Here is a 21,193-nt window from a genome sequence, read left to right as displayed (position 1 = left end):
ATTGTCCAGAAATTAACGAATTCACCTTTCTCTAGAGACAAACGTTCTACTGACAGCACCTGCCTTTCTCACGAAGTAACGAGGCACCGGCACAGAGAAATAAATATTAACACCCAAAACACAATCGTCCAAGACTTGCACCCAACCCACCACATCACTCTGACAAAACACTGTTTAGAGACCAGGCCTTGCTCTGTGGCCCAGACTGGAGTGAGGCAGTGCCGCACAGCTCTTGTGCTGGCCTGCAGGTGTGAGCCACCGTGCCAAGCTGCACTTCACAGACGGCACCTTGGAAACACTCATGCAAACAGAATCCACGTCATTCCCAAAGAAAAAAGCCTCCTGTCGTCTGGGGTTTTCTAAGCAGCTCAGAAGCCTCTGTGTCTGCGCCACGGGGCGCTGTCACCAGGGCTCAGGCACTGGCAGGGGTGCCGGGAACCCCGAGGAGCAGCCCCGTCGAGGCACAAGCTGGCCCACTGGCCCACACACTGAGGGAGAAATAAATCAGTACTTCTCATCCTTCATTTTCTCCTTAGCAAAAAACCTGGGTGCAGAAATTTATCTGCCATCCATTATCTGAAAGGTGTCAACACCCAGAGGCCCCTAAGTCCTTTCTGCTCAAAGACAGAGTGGCAGGAGCCGAGGGAGGGGCTGGGAACAGGGCTCGGGGTCACAGGACTCCCTACAGAGCCCAGGCGAGGTGCATTTTGGCTCTTTCCACTTTTAAGGGCCAGCAACCAGCAGCCATCCTGGGAGCAGCCACGGTGCCAGTGGACCTCTGAGAGCTGCCGGCTGGCAAGAGGTCCACGCCAGGCAGGGCTGCTGGGCGCAGGACACTCTAGCAGACAGTGAGCACCCGCAGGCCACGGCTCGCCGGGAGGGGCTCTCAGCCTTGCGCTTCTCAGGACCTGAGCGATGTCTCAGAAAAGCCAGCTCTCATTTGACTGGCCGGGAAGCACAGACACAGGACCTACAGCTCTGCCTCGGTTCACTGAGAGCTGTCAGTGGGTTTGGGGTTTGCGTTTGTTTTCCAAATTTTTGCAAGAACAAGTGTTAATCTTAAAATCAGAGGCAAAAAATAAAAACATATTCCCATTCCTTAAAAAAAAGGGCACAAACCTATCCTGCACACCCTCGATGCCGGAGCTCTGGGGGGAGACAGTCCCGGCGTGCTGGGCACAGGAGGCCAGAACTGCTGCCTGAGGGAGGCGCAGCGGGAGTGACGGCCCCCAGCGCATGGAGGGTGGGGCGGGGCGTCCCCCAAGCACAGCTCATCCAGGGGAAGGTCAGGCCAAGAAAACAAGAACATGGGACCTCCGGATAAATGAACCAGACGCACCAGGACTTGTGCAAACAACTTTAAACTTGGGAAAACCGTGCTTAGAAGTGCTCTGTCAACCGACCTGGACGGTTCACACCACTCAATAAATGCTACTGTCAGCCTGACAATCAAGGCGCGGTGAGAGGCAACCCTGGTTTGCGAGGACCTGTCCGCAGGAGGAGGCGGGTGTTCAGACAGCCACGTGTGTGCCGTGGCAGCAGAGACGCTGGCCCAGGCTGGGGTCACCCCGCGCTGAGGCCCCTCCGCAGCTGGTGCAAACCAGGAGGGGAGAGGGCCAGAGCTCCTCTGGCTGCAGGTGCACCAGGGCCCACTCTGGGCCAACCAAACTGCTTTCTCGGGCTGTATGGCCGAGACCTGGGCTGCCCCACAGGGAGGGCCACACGGTCTCTCAAGCAGGCACGTGAACCGCTGCGGGTCTGAAGTGAGGCATGCCATGAGCAAGACACACGGCAGGGAGCAAAGACGGAGAACGCTAACAAAGTACATTCTCGGTGGTTTCATCTTGCTCTCAGGCTGAAATCACAACGCTTTGGACACACTGAGTTAAATAAGATACGTTATTAATATAAATTTCACCTGTTTCTTTTAATTTTTCAGTGACGCTACTAGAACATTTAAATCACACGTGTGGCTGGTGCCGTTTCTCCTGGACTGTGCCAACGCAGAGCGGGCAGCACAAAGCAGGACAGAGCCATCCTGCCGGAGCAGCAGCCTCCCATCTGTCCTCGGACTCGGCGCCCAGTTCTTACCGTCTTCCCAGGAGAAAGGCCGCCGAGGGGCCGCGACGGGCCGCTCGGGCAGGTGCATCCCCGAGGCCTCTTCCAAGCCGATGCTGTCCACCTCGCGCCGGGCCTGCCTCAGAACAACACCTCCCTGATCACGCAGCCTCACCGCGGCTCTATAGAACACGGTGTCCCTGGCATTGTACTTCATGCAGTTATCTACAATGAGATCAAAATCCTCCTCAAACTCATGGAGGTTTTTATACCCTTGAGCTTCTAACCGTTTCCTCATTGTGGCAAAGTCCATGGGATGTTTAATGTGATCCAAATAATCTGGTACCTAATTTTAGGGAGGAAAAATAATCATTTACAAACTAAAAAGGATACTTAGCTTATACTACATTTATTATTCCACATAACCAATAACCCACCCCTCCTATTTGAGAGCCACACATGCACACACTCACACACACGGTACAGACTAGTTCCCCACAGCTAACAAGAGGCAGCAAGGCAGCCAGTCAGATACGAAACCCAAGTCCCCGCGGGGCCCTCCTGACTCGGGCTCCTTCGCCAAAAGCAAGCAGCAGGTGTGCTGGTCAGACAGACGCCACGCGCTGAGGGTCCTGTCTGAGGGGAGCCCCAACCCATCACACTTCCAGTATTTTACAATGAAAGGTATCACTTTTATAATCAAAAACTACATTTATTAAATAAAAATGAGAATCAAGAACAGAAGTAACGTACTCTACTTGGTTACACATTTACTAATCAAGCAGCAGCGCAAATCCACAGTCACTCGTGGGATGGGACAGCTGGGCAGCCGTGAACACCCACCTCCTTCAGACTCACGGGCTGGGCAAATATCCTGGCAGGGTCCTTCTCCTGCAGCTGGTCCAGGACCGAGCGCAGCAGCACGGTCAGTGGGGTCAGCCGCAGCTCCATGGCCACCTGCTCCACCTTCACCTGTGAGGACAGATGAAGAGCCCGCTGTAGAAAAGCTCTGCTGCCACACGGAAGCTCGTGTCCAAGCGCCCCGCCTCCCACAGGCACCTGTGCTTCTCTCAAGGCAGAGGCCAACGGCGGACCCACAAAGGCCTCGCAGCCCAGGACAGATGGTCTATCCCATCCCGGCCTGGCCCTGAGCAAGGCACTACCATGGGGTCACCGAGGCAGATGGAGGGCAGCGGGCAGGACTGCAGGTGCCTGAGGGCACACCTGCTCTGCCAAGAGCGGCTCAGGGCATTTCTACCTGTCCCAGAGACCAGCAGAGGCCTCGGTGCCCTCCAGGGCCTCACCTGCTCGCGCTTGAGCTTCTCCCGCTTGCGCAGCAGCTCGATCAGCAGGCGGGCACGCTCCAGGTCGTGCCGTAGCCGCTGCCAGTACTTGAGCTTCTCTTTGGCGGCTTGCATCTCCTCGTCATTTTCTCTCTGTGAAAATTAATGCAAAGCTTTCCTCAGTCAAACCGAGAAGCCCTCCCTACAAAGGACCTCAGATACCTGTACCGGTGAGCCCCCGGGAGTCTGTGCATGCCGGAGCATCACAGCATGGGGTCCACGGGCCTGTCCTAGAGAGGACATGGACTGTCCCTCAATAGAGGACTCCAGGGCAGCATCCTGGCAGAGGGGATGGACAGGAAAGCAGGGAGCTGGCCCCAGGGCACAGGCTTCCCCCTCCAGAGCAGGAGACTCTGTAAGCAGGGAGGGCCAGGCCAGGTTAGGAGGGCTGGGCTGTCCTGGGCAGGGCCAGGTCAGGTAGGCGGGGCTTGCTGGGGCGGAGCTGGGACTGGGCAAGGGTGGGAGGGTGGGGCCGGGGGCAGGGCCTGAATCCAAGGAGCAAAGGTGGAGAGGATGGACCTCCAGGACCCCAAATGCAGTGAGCAGCTGGAGTGAGCAGCAGGGAAGACACAGGGGCTGAGCCCACCATGGCAGACGGCACGGGCGGGCCAGACTCCCTCGCCTCGGAGCAGCGCACATGGCTGTCCCAATCGGCAGCACCTTTTCCCTTCCACAGGGTCAGAGAGTGCACCCCACAGCACAGGCCACTACCCCTACCGCAGCTCGCAACCAGCCACTTCCACGACAAAGAAAACCTAGTCCTGCAAGAGCCACGGTGCAGAAGGTGGCCTAGGCTACTGGACGGAGCCCGGCTCTGCCTTGGCCCACCCGGCCCCAGTGCCCCCCCCGCCAGGGCCTAGGCGGGTGGAGGAACCTGCCCCATGTCGCAGGACCATTCCTGCCCCAGCCGTCCCTCTCTCCACTGCCACAGCACAACCTCGGGAAACACGCTGGCCATCTGCAGCCCTGGGCCAGCCGCTGCCAGGGGTTTCCAGAACACCCTCAACAATCCAGACTGCTCTGCCCCAGGGGTCCCACCGGCCCCTGCCCCAGGACACAGCAGCCGCCTAGGGCCCAGGCTACAGGTGTGCTTTGAAAGACTGAGAGTCCCAAAGCAGAGTCACTGTCACCAAGCCTCACACGGCAATGAAAGCACAGATGATGGTGGAGAGGGAGGCACAGGGGCTAAAAAGGGCCTGGGGAGCCAAGCCCTGCGCCCCCACCTCCCGAGATCGGGCTTCACCACGCCAGGGGGCTGCAGCATCCACCGCAGTACAAATGCCCGAGTTTATCTTAACGTTACTGAGAACTCAGACACAAAATCTGGGATAACAGTAGTATCATCCACACACAGAGCAGTAAATACATAAAAAGGTGGATTTAAAAACCAAATTCCCAGGCAGGGTGCAGTGGCTCACACCTGTAGTCCCAGCACTTTGGGAGGCTAAGGCAGGAGGATCTCCTGAGCCCAGGAGTGTGAGCTGCAGTGAGCTGTGATGATGCTATTGCTCTCCAACCTGGGGGACAGAGACCCTGTCTTTAAAAATAAAAAAAATCCCCCTGGAACACATGAAAATCACTTTGTCCATCTGTTTGAAATAGACACTTCTGAACACATCCAGAAGACGTCTTGCCTGGGAATCTGTAGGAAGTGGAAGAAACCTGACAACACCAACAAAGCCCCCTTGCCGGGGCACACATGCTGCCCCCCGACCTGCTGCGAGGGCCTGGCACGCCTCTCTCACAGGTGGCGGCTCGGTGACACAAGGACCTCAGCACAGGCAGCCTCATGCACTCGGAAGCTCCACGTCCTTCCTCTGCCCTGAGTGCTTGTTACTCCCACGTGAAGACCAGTTCTGGAAGACTCCTAAAGCAGGATGGAGGTGAAGTGGTTTCCAAGAAGGGAAAGCACAGAAGTGGTTGCCCAATGCCAGGAATAAGCGCCAAGCGCCACGGCGTTTCTGCTCTGAGTACATGGAGGAAATGCTAGCACAGGGTGGCCAGAGTCCTGCGGTCAGATGAAAACCCCCTGCGTGGGAGGGACAGACCCCTCAGGGTGACGGCTCTCAGCCTTGGGTGTCCCCTCGGCTCCTGAGACACTGTCAAGAGCATAACACCAAGGGACGCAGGCCCAGCACCCCCAGCCCCCAGCAGCAGGGCCAGGCTCTTCTGCTGAGACCGATGCACCTGCAGCAGCGCGGATGGGCAGAGGCCACGCAAGCCGCCCAGCAGCACCCCAACTGCTCCAGGGACAGACTCCCCGAGAGCAAGCTGGGGGACGCACTCCCAGGACAGGAAAGCAGGACCAAGAGAGCGGGCACCCGAGAGGCACCACCTTGCGCGTTAAAGGCAGACGACTGTCGCATGCCGAGAGCTACATGCCGCCCCTCACGCTCCTCCCTTCCCCGTGGTGACCCGCAATGCCCACCACATGCAGCGGCAGGAGGGCCCGAGAAAGGAGCCTGCCCTCACCCACCAGGGCCTGCAGGACCCTGCCCACAGCCAGGACAGAGTGCTGCTGGGGGTGGCGCTTGCTCATCTCCCGCCAGGCTCCCGTCCCTTGCCTGCCTTCCCCAAGTCACCGCGGGCGGCAAGGGCCTCGCCTGTCCTCTCTAGGGCCTGGCTGAGCACGACGCCCAGACACACGGGTGAATCCAATGCTGACATTAAGTATTTCTAAAGTTTCAAAAAACACGAAACCACACTAAGCCTCGAAAGTCCCACGCTGGCTGATGGGGAAGCGCGGTCTCTCCCCTCCCAACGCCCCTGCCAACCCAGGGGCACCTTCGGGGCTCTCGGGCTCGCCCGTCCTCACGAGGCCCTCATGCTCTACGAGGCAAGCTGCCGCCTGCCCCTGCTCTCGAGCCCCTCTGCATGCAGCCACGGCCGGCTGCCACCAAGCCCTCGGGCTGGGTCTGCTTTGGTTCTCAGGCTGCACCCTGGCCCCCTCGCGGCACCCAGGCCCTCACAGCCCTGCCCACTGCCCACGAACCCTGCTGCGGAGGACCTCGGCCCTCATCTCTCCAGTGAGCCCACAGATGGACAAGCCCCATGGGGCCACAGCAGCGTTTCATTTTACAGACTCTGCCTTTTGTGGCTCGTCCCCTGGCGTCAGCCCCAGATGAGCCCCGAGGTCTGGACTCTCCGTTCTTCCCATCACAGCCCCTCATCCACTCCCCCAGCACTGGCGTGAAAACTGAAGCCCCAGCCCACCACGCCCCCTTCCCCCACACTCTCGCCATGTCTGAACTTCACGTCTTAAAGCCCCTTTTCCCACATGCCGGAGGCCCCTGGGGGCTGCAACATGAGGGGATGGTAGAGAGATGACCAGAGACCGATGTCTTGCACCACCGATGGAAAGCGCAGCTGACTCACTCAACAACCAGCAAGTATCACTAAGCCTCTACTCTGCGACAGGCACTTTCAAATAAAGCCCTCGTACTCTGCGGGGGCCGACTTACAAACCTGAGCAGCCTCCCAGGGAGTCCAATCCCCCACACAGACGTGACAGAACACAGTGGGAGGCCCCAGAACGCTCCACGGCCAAACACACGTGTGGTGCTGGGAATCCACTGCCCCAAGGTCCCTGTGGGAAATGGGGACTCCACCTCCAGAATGGGACCCGCAAGCCGCACCCTGCTGGATGCAGAGAGCAGCCCACAGCTCACTCACGGCTACTCCAGAGCAGGCCTGGCGATCCCACAGAGTACAGCAGCAGCCCCAGGTGCCTAACCGAGCTCCCTGCAGGCACCAGAACTGGTGCCGGTTCCGCAGCAGCACCTCCGAGACGGAAGCCCCAGCAGCCACGTGGGACCCAGCTGTGAACACAGCAGGCTGGGGCTTCTCTCGAAAGAGAGTCACCGTTTTGTGGCAGTGTAGCAAATCTGCTTTGTGCCCAAGGTTGCAGTGAAAAGGGATTCCCCCCAGCCCCTGGAGGCGCCCCCGCAGTGGGCCGAAGGGGAGGGAGGCCACCAGACCAGCTGCTCCCTACGAAGACCAGCGAGCAGAGCATCTGGGGCAGTATGAAGAAGACCCACTTTTGTTTTCAACTTATTTTTGTGACATCTCACAGCAGCCAATTCTTTCCTTTCTGAATCCATTCTTTTGGAACTGCTTTACACTATCAGGTGATCTGTAAACCCAAACTGACTACTAAAATGTAAGTCTGTTTGGGTTTGCCCTTTAAAAAGGAAGATTCCAGCTCCTCCTTGTCCATCTCAGCTCTCGCGGCCCCTCCCTCCCCACTGTTTCAAGGCTCAACCAGCTCTTCAGGTAAGATCCTCAAAATAAATCACTCCTTGCAGTTCCAAAACCCCAAGCCTGGGCCCAACACACAGACCCCGCCCCTGAGGCCCCACCTCGAACGCCCAAAGTGGCAGTGGCATCCCCTCCATCCCCAGAGCTGGCGCGGTGCCGGGCACAGTGAGGAGGGCCAGCCCCAGGCAGCAGGCAGAGCAGAGGCCGCACGGCCCAGTGCTCAGCCGGGCCACACGAACCCACCCTACCGTTCTGGGGCTGGAGAGGACGAGGGCCCCAGGCACCCTCTCCCTGGGGGCGCCGCGCCCGGTCAGTGGGTCAAGAGGGCAAGACCCGGGGAGGTTGGTGGAGGCCGCACCACATACCTGCTGCGTGTTTCTCTGGGACTGCAGGCTGGACTGGAGCCGCCGCAGCAGGGGGGCGCCATTCCTAGACAGCCTTTTGAGCAACCAGTAGCTGTGGGCTCGCTCCACAAACTGCTTCTTCCGCTGAATGGACACCTGATTCGCAATCCTATTTAATCTAAAACATGGAAAAACTCAGAGTTTAGCTATGAAGCAGTATGTTAAAATGTTTTCATCATGGAAACAAGAAATAATAGTGTTATTTTAATAAAACCATATGTTCACTTTGTTTTTCTCTCTGAGCCATGACACGTAATTTCTACTGTCCCTGGTACTGCTGAAACAAGGTTCACCATCTCCAATTATTTAAAGACTTCATCCACATTTAATTCACTAACACATTTATCAGATAAATATCTAGGAAGAAAATACACTGAGCACAGCTTTAAATACTTTCCAATTCTTTCTGTGTCGTCCTGCCCACACAGCTGACCTCCGCTATCTGACGAGAGTTCCGTCGGCTACAACATGACCAAATCCCAGACCACTGCTCACCCTCCCGAGGGACAGAGAAGTGGGCACTGGGCCTCCCCACTACCTCCCAGACGAAAAGAGACAACTCAAGGCAGAAGCAGCTGGGAGGCCAGAGCTGTGATGAGCAGCTGCTGCTCCCGCTGCAATGACAACAGGCCTCTGCAAGTCTCATCATCCTTTTGGGGACTACAAAACTCAAAGTGGTAAAAACATTTGCATGAGGGGAAAAAATGACAATTTTAAAACCCTTCAAGGCTAACCAGAAACCTTTCATGTCACTGTTATTGTCTTTCCTGCTGAAACAAAAAATGATTCATCACCTTGCCTCAAAAGGACACTGAAAATTAACACAAATTCGATCATAAACCAAAACTTTAACAGAACAAAGACACAAAATGCAAAAAGGAGTCATTCTTCATTTTGCACCAAATTTCAAAATTTCAGAACAAAAATTAAGGGATTTTTAGATCAAATTTTTAAAAGAATGCAAATCAAAAGTTTTACAGAATAATCAATGAACAAGAATGCCAGCCCTGACAATACCAGTTTGTCCCCAAGATTTGCTCTGAATCAAGGGGCTGTCAGCTCCTGGCCGAGTTCTGCAGGAGACACTGCCCTCAGGGGCACGTGGAGCCCGCCTGGGACCACCAGGACTGTCGGCATCTCTGCAACACCATTGGACACCCCACGCCACCTCTTTGGCAGGACATGGCTTGAGTGTAGCCCTGCAGGACACCAACCAGACTAGGAACCAACTGTGAGGCCAACTCCACACTGGGAACCCTGTCAGAGGCTTTGCAAGATTGGCGCACAGGATCTAGACCAACAAGGAAGGTGCCAAGAGCTTCCATGCAAATGTGGAACCCACCGCTAAGGTGTCCACATCCTGCCTACTGCCCTCCTGCCTACCACCGAGGGGCAGTAGGTCTGCATGCTGGAGACCAGACAGCTGCCCACTGATGACAGAGCCCGCAGGGCAGGCTCCAGCAGAAACAAGCTGGGCGCACCCTGGCTCTGACCAAGCCCCCTACAAGGCTGCTCCTCTGCAGGCCAGGCTGGCAGGGCCTGACTGTCTCAGGGGCTGCAGATTTTGGACTGAGGCATGACTCATGGGCAGTAAACTACACAAACCTTAGCACATACACTTCCGTGCATTTTAACAGGAATACAGATTCTTTTCATGCTTATGTACACACTTAGGGTAATTTTAATGATCTCATGAGGCAACACAGATAAAACTATCTTCTAACAATTAAAAATCCAAAGAAATGCTATGGCAATAAGCTTATAAAGACTGACCTCATAAAACAAGACACTTTCTTTTCCAGGGTCAGAATTTCTGAAAATGTGAACAGCCTACAGGTAGTAAGCAACAAGGCTCTGATAAAAATATTTTAAAGGCCAGGCATGGTGGCTCACACCTGTAATCCTAGCACTCTGGGAGGCCGAGGCAGGAGGACTGCTCGAGGTCAAGAGTTCGAAACCAGCCTGAGCAACACCCCATCTCTACTAAATATAGATAGAAAGAAATTGACCAACTAAAAATATACATATACAAAAAATTAGCCGGGCATGGTGCCACATGCCTATAGTTCCAGCTACTCGAGAGGCTGAGGCAGGAAGATCGCTTGAGCCCAGGAGCCTCCTAAGTAGCTGGGACTACCAGCATGCGCCACCATGCCCAGCTAATTTTTTCTATGTTTTTTTAAGTTGGCCAATTAATTTATTTCTATTTTTAGTAGAGACAAGGTCTCACTCTTGCTAGGCTGGTTTCAAACTCCTGACCTTGAGCAATCCTCCCACCTCAGCCTCCCAGAATGCTAGGATTACAGGCGTGAGCCACAGCACCCAGCCGAGACCTCATCTTAAAAAAAAAAAAAAAACCACAAATGGTAGTGTCAAGAGTATACTGAAGATTTGCTGAAGCCTTTCTGAATACATGTAATAAACGAGGTACCTTCAAAGACTCATAGGCACAACTAAAATGCACATGGTAAGATTTGTTGACAAAGCCTTTGGAGACACAACAGACATGGAGACAGTAAATGACTCGCAATGCCACGTTATTCTATTAGGTCACTAAATATGACATGTCCGATTTCAAATCAAAAGTGTAGTTTATTAAATCTCAAACAAGAAGCAGTACAATCAATCAAAGTATGTGCCTAAACTAATGACACAGTTTTGCCATTTTGACAGTAGCTTGTTTATGCCAGCAGTGAAGAAGCCTGAAGAGCGAATGACACTTTTCACTAAAGCCGTTTTCCAGAGTTTGGAGAGAATTGAATACTTTTCCTTTAAAAAGTGATCCAAAGCCTGGAAGAAGTGGCAGTCAGTTGGTGCAAGGTCTGGTGAATACAGTGGACAGAGAGTTTCCAAGTACAGCTTCTGTGGTTTGAACAGAGTTGTTTGTGCAACATGTGGTCGAGTGTTGTCTTGCAAGAGGACTGGCCTGCCTCTGTTGACCAATCTTGGCTGATTAATCACAAGCATCCTCACGTTTCATCCAACTGGTTGCAGTAGACATCCGCTGTAACTGACTGACCAGGTCTCATGAAGTTGTAGGATACCAGCGCTGGACTACCAAACAGACACCAGTAGCTTTTTTTGATGAACATTCAGTTTTGAACTGTGTTTCGGCACTTCATTTTTATCCAACCATTGTGCCAAGCACTTGCAATTATCAAAAAGAATCCATTTTTCACAAGTAACAACACGGTGTAGAAACGGTTCACCTTTATGTCATGACAGCAAAGAAAGGCAAGCTTTGAGACGATTTCTCTTCTGATGCTCATTTAATTCACACGAAATCCATCTATCCACTATCCACAGCTGCTTCACCTTGCTGACTTGTTTCAAATGCTCCAATATTGTTGGAATAGTAACATCAAACCTTGGGGCTAATTCGCGCACGCATAAGTTTAGATGATTTCACTTCCACTACAGCTTTCAGCTCATCATTATCCACCTTGGTCTCAGGTGGCCCGCGTGGCTCGTTTTCAAAATTAAAATCACCAGAACAGAACTCCTCAAACCATCGGCGTACTGTGCGTTCATCAGCCACGTCCTCCCCAGACACTTGGCTGGTATTTCAAGTTGTCTGCGCTGCACTGGTTCCACGACCGAACTAATACTAGAAAATAGCACCAATTTTTTACTTCATTTATCCATGGTTTCACAAAATTTGCTCTAAAAAATTTTCTGAAAGACAATTATAAGCCAAAATGTGCATTTGAAAGACTGAGGATGTACTCTGACAATAAACATAAAACAGGAAGTGTCAAAGTGAAATGTCAGAGATTATCAACTGCCAAACTTAGCACTTAAGAAAACTGGACATATCATATTTAATAACCTAATAACTTTTCTACAGGCCTGAGACTGCCCATTTTTAGCTTCTGGCAAAATTTAAGGAGGATCAAGCTAGAGGTCAGCTGACAAACATGAGTTTGGGATTTTTGATAAAGCTTGGAAGGAAATTTAAAAGTTGAGTACACTGCTACAACAAAACTGTTTACACAGTCTACTTATATATGTGATGACTTTCCAGAACTTATGTCTATAAAAACAAAAACTAGAAGCAGAATTAAGGGAGAATCTGTCTCATTTTAACAGTAAATAATATTCATCCGGCCGGCCGCGATGGCTCATGCCTATAATCCTAGCACTCTGGGAGGCCGAGGCGGGCGGATTGCTCAAGGTCAGGAATTCGAGATCAGCCTGAGCAAGAGTGAGACCCTGTCTCTACTAAAATAGAAAGAAATTAATTGGCCAACTAAAAATATATAGAAAAAATCAGCCGGGCATGGTGGCGTATGCCTGTAGTCCCAGCTACTCAGGAGGCTGAGGCAGGAGGATTGCTTGAGACCAGGAGTTAGAGATTGCTGTGAGCTAGGCTGATGCCACGGCACTCTAGCCCGGGCAACAGAGCGAGAATCTGTCAGAAATAAATAAATTAATTAATTTTTTAAAAATAATGATAATAATATTCATCCATGGAAACGCTAACTTGTCTTTTTAAAACTCCATTTCAAGCCGGGCGCGGTGGCTCACGCCTGTAATCCTAGCTCTCTGGGAGGCTGAGGCGGGTGGATTGCTCGAGGTCGGGAGTTCGAAACCAGCCTGAGCAAGAGCGAGACCCCGTCTCTACTATAAATAGAAAGAAACTAATTGGCCAACTAATATATATAAAAAAAAATTAGCCGGGCATGGTGGCGAATGCCTGTAGTCCCAGCTACTTGGGAGGCTGAGGCAGTAGGATCGCTTGAGCCCAGGAGTTTGAGGTTGCTGTGAGCTAGGCTGACGCCATGGCACTCACTCTAGCCTAGGCAACAAAACGAGACTCTGTCTCAAAAAAAAAAAAAAACTCCATTTCATTAAGACATGCATCCACATTAAATGTCACTTACAGTTAAGAATTTTCAAGTTGTGTATTTGCTCTGAGTGTGTACTAACAACGTTAACAACCCAAACAGGAAGGAACTGCATTCTTAGGCCCAGTGTGGCTGGCACAGGGAACTGCAAGGACAGTGGGTGGCAGTAGCAGGTGTGGTGAGGGCCACCTGTCCCAGGTGGTGGCACAGGGCAACACCAGGCTGTCCAGACCCTCTGTCTAAAGTGACATCCACTTCCAACATTCCAGAAATTTGCCTTTTCGCTATTTGACCTTGGGGTGAAAAATGCTAGATTCCAAATCAAAAATGTGGAAGGCACTAACTGCTTCTCAAAATTGTTTTTTGGGGGCTTATGTGAGCAAACAAACCCAGAATCAGGAAGAGTGGAAAGAGAACAGAAGAGCAGCTTTCCAGCTGAGAAGATGTAAGCCCCCCCCTCAGCTCCAACACGAGAGTCCAGGGAAAACAGACCCCAAATAAGAGAACTAGGCAAAGACACAAATATTAGAAACACAGAAAGTGATCCTTTCTGTGGACCGAAGGCTGGACTGACATGCCACAAAAGCAAGTGTGACAAGCTCCTGTGTCTCCGCCTGAGGGTGACACACAAGTATGAATGAAGATGGGGAGAGAAGCCCCCACAGTGAAGGGAAGTCCCCAGACGCCCAACACCAATGTCCCTCAGATTATCCAAGCAGGGAAGACACTGGGACTTGAAGTCAAGCACACGTGGACACAGTAATACTCTTAACACAGGGACCACGGAGACAACTATAACGGAATGCCCGGATAGGAGACTAAATATGGCTACGATGGCAATACCACTCAAAGTGATCGCAGATTCAGTACAATATCAAAATCCCAATAATATTTTGCAGAAACAGAAAAACCCACTCTAAAAATTCATATGGAACCCAAGGTGCCCCAGATAGCCAAAACAATCTTGAGAAACAATAAAGTTGGCGGGCTCACACTTCCTGCAAAGCTGCAGCAATCAAGCCAGTGTGGCACACTAGCTAACAGACACGCAGGCCACAGGGACAGACAGCCTAGAAATAAACCCCACGTACACGGGCACAGCACTTCTATGGTGGAAAGAACAATCTTTTCAACAAGTAGTGCTGATATCCACATGGAAACAAAAGAAATTGGACCCTTACCTCACTTTATATACAAAAATTAACTTTATATAACAAAAATTAACACAAAATTAATCAAAGACAGAAATGTAAGGCCTAAAATTCTAAAACTGTTATTAGAAAACATAGGGCTAGGCATGATGGCTCACGCCTGTAATCCCAACACTCTGGGAGGCTGAGGCAGGAGGATCCCTCGAGGTCAGAAGTTCAAGACCAGACACAGCAAGAGTGAGGCTCCATGTCTACAAAAAATAGAAAATGAGCAGGACATAGTGGCACATGCCTGTAGTCCAAGCTAATCAGGAGTCAGAGGCAGGAGGATCACCTGGGCCCAGGAGTTGGAGGTTGCAGTGAACTATGATGATGCCACTGTACTATACTCAGAGCAACACAGGGAGACTCTGTCTCAAAAAAGACAGTATCAGCAAAACAAAAGGTAACCCACAAAATGGGAGAAAATATTTGCAATCATGTATCTGACAAGCGATTACTATCCAGAATATATAGAGAACTAAAACTCAACAAAAAATAAATCCAATTCAAAAACGGGCAAAAGACCTGAACAGACAATTCTCCAAAGAAGATATACAGAGGGTAAATAATCACATGAAAAGATGGTCAATATCAATAATCATTACAGAAATACAAATCAAAACCATGAGATACCACCTCACACTCACTAGGATAGCTACTATCAAAAAATAAAACAAGCCGGCGCGGTGGCTCACGCCTGTAATCCTGGCTCTCTGGGAGGCCGAGGCGGGTGGATCGTTTGAGCTCAGGAGTTCAAAACCAGCCTGAGCAACAGCGAGACCCCGTCTCTACTCTAAATAGAAAGAAATTAATTGGCCAACTAATATATATAGGAAAAAAAATAGCCAGGCATGGTGGCGCATGCCTGTAGTCCCAGCTACTGGGAGGCTGAGGCAGCAGGATCGCTTGAGCACAGGAGATTGAGGTTGCTGTGAGCTAGGCTAACGCCACGGCACTCACTCTAGCCTGGGCAACAGAGTGAGACTCTGTCTCAAAAAAAAAAAAAAAAAAAAACCAGTAACCGCCGGCCAGGATGTGGGAAGCGGAACCTTGGTGGGCTGGAGGGGGGAACAGCCAGAGCCGTGGCCGCTGTGGAACATGGGACGGCGGCTCCTCAGAACACCAGACTAGGGCTGCCGTCATGGCCCAGCAACTCTACCTCGGGGTGCGCACCCAGAAGAAACGAAAACAGGAATGCAAACAGGGATGCTCACATTCGTGTTCACAGCAGCACGATTCACAATAGCTAAACCAGGAAGCAACCCACGTGCCCATCGGTGGACAAATGGAAAAGCAGAACGTCATGGATACCGTGGACTAGCATTCAGCCTTGACAGGGAAGGAAGTCCCAGCACACGCTACAGCACGGGTAAATCCCGAAACGGTGCTCAGTGGAATCAGCCAGACACAGAAGGACAAACACTGTTCAGTCCACGTACACGAGGGACCTACAGTGATCAAGTCACAGAAACAGAATGTAGACTGGGGGTGCCGGGGCTGGGGGAGGGCCATGAGAGTCGGTGTCGGTTGGGACAGTTTCTGTCTGAGATCAGGCAGAAGTTCTGGGGATGGACAGAGGTGTCAGTTGCACAACTATGTGATGAATGTGCTTAATGCCAGTGATCTGCACAATTAAAAATGGTTAAGATGATAAATGTTACATGTATTTTACAATAAAATATTGAAAAATTTTGAAAATAAAAAGTTTAAATGGAACGTATACCTTCCAAACGAGGAGGAAAAATGCCCCTACTCCAGAAAGGAAAAAAACATCTGAAACAATACATTAGAAAAAAAAAACTAGTTATAGAAAAAAATCCAAATATATCAGTGATCTGGTATAAGTTAATGGATAAACTCGCTGAGTAAGAGAATTTGTCAAATTTTTGAAAGTTCATCTTACAAGACCACAGAAAGGCGGCAGCGGCAGGGAGACGCGGGCGTGCGTGAGCAGACGGACACGTCCACGACTGAGCGGCGGCTGAGGCCAGGGCGACCTCGCCTCCGAGTCCGGAGGGCCACTGCGTGGTGACAGGGGAGCTCACCAAATTCCAAATTTGTACGGACCGCCCAATAGGAAATCTTTAAGTCATCAAACGCAAAACCTCGAGGAACTACAGTGAGAACTGTCAAACCTACAATTCTAATGGAACTCATAAGCAAAAAATAAATTAAGGATATAAAAAACATGACTTACACATCTGATCCAACAGGCTCATAGAGAATGTTGCATCAGATAAGGAACACACATTATTCCCAATCAGAAATGAAATATTTACAGAAATTTACAACATAGTATTCCATGAAGCCTCGGCAAACGTCGGAGCGTGAATGAGTGTGATGCAGCCGTGTCCTCTATCCACACGCAGGTGACACAAGTCAACAGCTTAAAAAACTGACTTGGTAAATAAAAACACATACTTCTTGATCACTAGTGAGCAGAAGTAGAAATTACAATGTATATGAGAAAATGATGAGAATTAAACAGTCACACAGACACACAGATGTCCGTGACAGACACCTCACAGACCACACGTGGACCAACAAGTGAAGGACAGCCCCACGGGCCCCCTGCGGGAGGGCTGGGGAGAGAGCGTGGAGGACGGCAGCAGGGGACAAGTGGCACAGGAACAAGAGGCGCCAGAGTCTCAACAAGACCAAAACACTGTTAGCTTGGGCCACACGGCAAGACCCCTCTCTACAAAAAGTGGGAAAAGTAGCCAGGCCTGGTGGCACCAGTCATCCCAGCTACTTGGGGACTGAGACAGGAGGATCACTTGGGCCCAGGAGTTGGAGGCTGCAGTGAGTTGTGATCATGCCACTGCACTCCAGCCTGGGCCATAAATCAAGACCCTGTCTCTGAAAAACAAATAAATAAAACCAAACGCTGTTCTCTGAAAAGACTAGTAAACTTTGGTAAGCATTAATCAAGAAAGAGAGAAGACAAAAACAATGTTAGAAATGGGAAAAAAATTTTTAAAAAGAAATCCAATTAAAAATTAGTATCACAAATATCTTTATACTAATAAATCTGAAAGCTTACATTTTAAAACAAATCTACAGAAAAATGTAATTTGCCAAAATTGAGAAACAGAATCAATAATTTAAAATCTACGCCCACCCCCCAAAAGAACAAAGGAAGAGATGGCGCTGTAGAGGAGGGTGACCACGCAACGTCTGCCAGCCAGACTCACGCCCACGGCTGGACAGACAGGGGACGCAGCCCAGCTCCTGGCGAGGCCAGGGTCCCAACACTGCGGGACGGGTGGGAGGCAGGCAGCGCTTGCGAGACAAAGCCAGCAGACCAGGTGACTCAGGACACACCTGACCAAGGGGGGCTGATCCCAGGAACACAGCATGGTCTCCACACTGCAAAGTCTGCAAACAGACCTCTCCCCGTCTCAAACTGAGAGACAAGACAGCAGGAGGAGGGTCCCTAGGCTGCAGGGGCGTTCTAGGAATGTGCCAACAGCGGGGAAGTCGCAACACTGCTGGAGGACGATGCAGAGAGTCCACGTGGAGATGCTGAGATTGAAACAGTGTTAGAGAAAGACAAAACACTGTAAATACGTAAATCATATCAAATTGGCCTGCAGAGTCCATGGAATTTCCAAATCCCCAAGAGGGTTTGTCAAGAAAGCTGACAAAATATCTCCAAAATTCGTAACTAAGAGCCCAGGTCCACACCCGCCACACACCTGAACACTCGGTGGCAGGACGCTGCTCAGACAGCACGTGCAGGGCGCGGTGCCGGCCTCCGTGGGCACGGGGAACTGGGAGGTTGGGGATACGAGGGAGCAAAGAAACTGCTCAGTGAATGACACTAAACAAATGTCAAAGCACAGTAAAAAATAAAACTGTCCTCTTACCTCCTCACAACCCTGCCCCCAAGGGGACTGAAGACTTGAATGTGAGCGATTTCTACTAACAGCGACTCCTGGGCACTTCCCATGGCAGGGTTGAGACATCGGGACCTTGCAGGAGGGAGCAGAGACCCCAGCCCAGGGGCTTCCACTCCCCTGGGAGGCAGGTGTGGCAGAGACGCCAGGTACCAGATGGTCAGCAAGGCCAGGGGAGGGGGAGGCAGAGGAGGGAGGGGCCAAACAAAAGCTTTAGCAGAAAATCTTCCAGCCCTCAGAGAAGGATTAACCACTTTGGTATGAACGTCGACTACAGTCGACAGCCACAGATGAACGCGCACAGCGACTTTAGCTGACAGCCGTGATATGAAGGCGCACAGCCGAGCGTCGCTTTAGCCGACAGCCGTGATATGACTTTTCTAATTCTTAATTTATCAAAATAAAATTGTGAACATTTAAAAATAACATAATAAAAACATAATATATGTTACCTATTCTGATACACATGACAAGTAAAGCTGCCTGTAAAGTAAAACAAGCTTTCAGTGCTTTCAAGCTTTCCTCATCACACAGGAGCAAAACAGACTCGCCGTCAATGCACAGCACAGACTGTCCTGCGGACTGTGAGTGCAGGCTGTGGGCGAGGTTTCACGGCCGGTGAGCACCGTACTGAAGTGGTTAAACAAGGTATGACAAGCACTAACCATAAAATAAAACACCAGGAATCAGACTGAAATTTTAAATTGTCTTTAAAAGACACAACCCTAACAAGGTGCTGCAAGGCCACATCAGCAGCACCGTGTCCAAGGGGCAGGCGTGGCTCCCTGAGCAGCCGTCCTTGAGCTACGCTTCACGCCACCCAGAGGAGGTGCCACCACGACCTCCACTCACAGACAGGGACGCTGAGGCCCAGAATGGTCACAGAACAGGCAAGCGGCCTGCCAGGCCAGGAGGCTAACCCACCTGCCTGGCTCCGGCCGCGACCCATGTCACAGCCAGGCTGGCTCACAGAGGCAAGACAGCCACCCGCAGAAACCACAGGACACCAACAGCTTGTGAATCCACGAAAAGCTGAGCATCCTTTCTGTGTCCCAGGAAATGCTGTTAGGGCCACAGTGAAATGCCACTTAGCCCCACCAGGCTAGCAAACTTACGAGTCAGACAACACACCGCACTGGTGAGGCCGCGGAGCCTCAGGAGCACGGCCTGGCGGAGGTGTTGGCGGCACGGCACGTGGCCGAGGAGAGGGCGGGTGCTCTGACCCGAGCCGGCCCACCGACAGCTGTGCCCCACGCTCACACCCTAAACACACAGTCGCTCCTGTGAGGATGGAAGAGGAAGTGGTGTGCGCTCAGACAGCCGAGGCTCTGCGAGCCCGGGAGAGCCCCGGCAAGACGGGCCGCCAAGCCTGAACGCTCCGCCCAAGTGCGGAAGCGCCCGTTCGATGACCCGGGCTGGGCAAAGCCTTCTTGGACACGACACAAGCATGACCAACCAGAGGGACTGGTGAGCTGGACTCCATCAGAACTAAAGGCTTCTGTGCTTCAAAGGACATCATAAATAAGATGAAAAGACAACCCACAGAATGGGTGGAAACATCTGCAAATCGCATGTCTTAGTGAGTCCAGCAGCCAGAAAATATAAAGAACTCTTACAACAAGAAGTAGTTGACAATGAAAAAATGGCAAAGGCTCTGAAAAGACTTTTCTCCAAAGGAGACACCAAACGGCCAGGTCAGTGTGCACATAAAGAAGCTCAACATCTTGGCCATCAGGGAACCTCAAATCGAAACCACACGAGTGACCGCTCTGCGGCGCAGGACGGCCACGGGAGACACCACATGGCGCAGCTGCCTCGGGAACCACAGAGCTGCCCTTCCGCCCAGCAACTCCACTCCCAGGACTGTATCCAAAAGAAATGAAAACACACATTCGCCTAAAACTATTACACCAATGTTCAGAGCAGCATCATTTAGTAATAACCAAAAAGTAGAAACAGCCCAAACATCCACCAAGAAATGAGTAGAATTTTTTAAATGCGGTCCATCCGTACAGCGGAACCTCACTCAGCCCTACCCAGGCATGAAGCACTGACAGATGCCACACGACGGACTCCACGGATGGACCTTGAAAACGTGCTAAGCTCAAGAAATCAGTCACAAACGCTGCATGACTCCATCAGCATGAATGCCCAGACCAGGCAAATCCACGGGGACAGAAAGCAGATCAGTGGCTGCCAGAGGCGGGAAGGTGGGAGGTAGGGGGGCGGTGGTTATGGGGTATGGGGTTTCCTTCCGGGGTGATGCAAACGTTCTACAACTGGTTGTGGTGATAAACGCACCGCTCTCTGAACACACTGAAAGCCACTGACGTGTACTCTTACAGCACCAAACGCTGACAGGGTTGTCAGTACCAGCCACTAAGTGACCGGCAGGCAGGGAGCATCTACGCCCCTGGGCGGGTGATGACCCACATCCCAGGTGAGCAGGACGACGTCAGATTCCGTCACACCACTCAGAACGGCATGCAATTTAAAACTTCCCAATTCCTTGTTTCTGAAATTCTCCATTTAAAATTTTCAGACCACAACTGACCACAGGTAACTGAGAACTTGGAAAGCAAAACCACGGTGGGGGGGGTGACAACTTCGTATCTCAGAAAAGCTGTTGAACAAACAAAAAAACCAGCAAAATCCTCCCGCTGGCAGAAGTAGGCGGGGCAGGAGGCAAGGGGGCGGGTCTCCTGCTCTGAGCTGTGGGTAGCGCCATGGCGCCCTTTGGTGCCGTTATCTACATCAATGGTGCACACGTCATTCGGTATGTATCCATCAAACTATCAGTTCTTAAATATACTAAAATCTACAGCGCTAATGTGTTAAAAATTCCTTTCAAAAACAAATTATTCAAAAATTAAAAATACATTAATATTAAAAACCACTGGAGAGGCAGAAATAAAAGCGCATTCATAAAAGTCCTACACAAGCAGCACAGTGAACCGGAAGCCCAGTGGCGACCCCTTCAAACCGCCAGCCCCAAGGCAAGGACGGCGCTGTCACCCTTCAGACGAACCCCAGGCCAGCAGGCCTAGTCCGAGCTCAGTTCTGAGAAAGAAAAACAGAAGGATTTAAAAAGTCCACCCAAACTGTTATTTTTCACAGATACTGTGCTCAAAAATCCAAGAGACTCCTGCAGTGTATTATGCCACTCTAAAACAAAAACAAACACTTGCATCT

General features: G+C 51.3%; 1 protein-coding gene across 8 annotated transcripts in view; it reads right to left on the bottom strand.

Moving 5' to 3' along the window:
* Window positions 1-21,193, bottom strand: part of BRD1 (bromodomain containing 1) — a 54,910-nt gene that overhangs the window by 20,208 nt on the left and 13,509 nt on the right. For all 8 annotated transcript variants that reach the window (XR_012921353.1, XR_012921352.1, XM_076006903.1 and 5 more), the window contains 4 exons: window positions 8,024-8,180; window positions 3,363-3,494; window positions 2,902-3,030; window positions 2,092-2,404 (listed from right to left, as the gene is read on the bottom strand). Coding sequence is in view for 6 of the 8 variants with exons in the window: in XM_076006903.1 (XP_075863018.1) it covers window positions 2,092-2,404; window positions 2,902-3,030; window positions 3,363-3,494; window positions 8,024-8,180 (731 nt within the window). In the remaining 2 variants the exon portion in view is untranslated. The remainder of the gene's footprint in view (window positions 1-2,091; window positions 2,405-2,901; window positions 3,031-3,362; window positions 3,495-8,023; window positions 8,181-21,193) is intronic.

Source organism: Microcebus murinus, chromosome 10 (assembly GCF_040939455.1).
Source record: "Microcebus murinus isolate Inina chromosome 10, M.murinus_Inina_mat1.0, whole genome shotgun sequence".
Taxonomy (NCBI): Eukaryota; Metazoa; Chordata; class Mammalia; order Primates; family Cheirogaleidae; genus Microcebus; species Microcebus murinus.
This window is presented reverse-complemented; position numbering and strand designations above follow the sequence as displayed.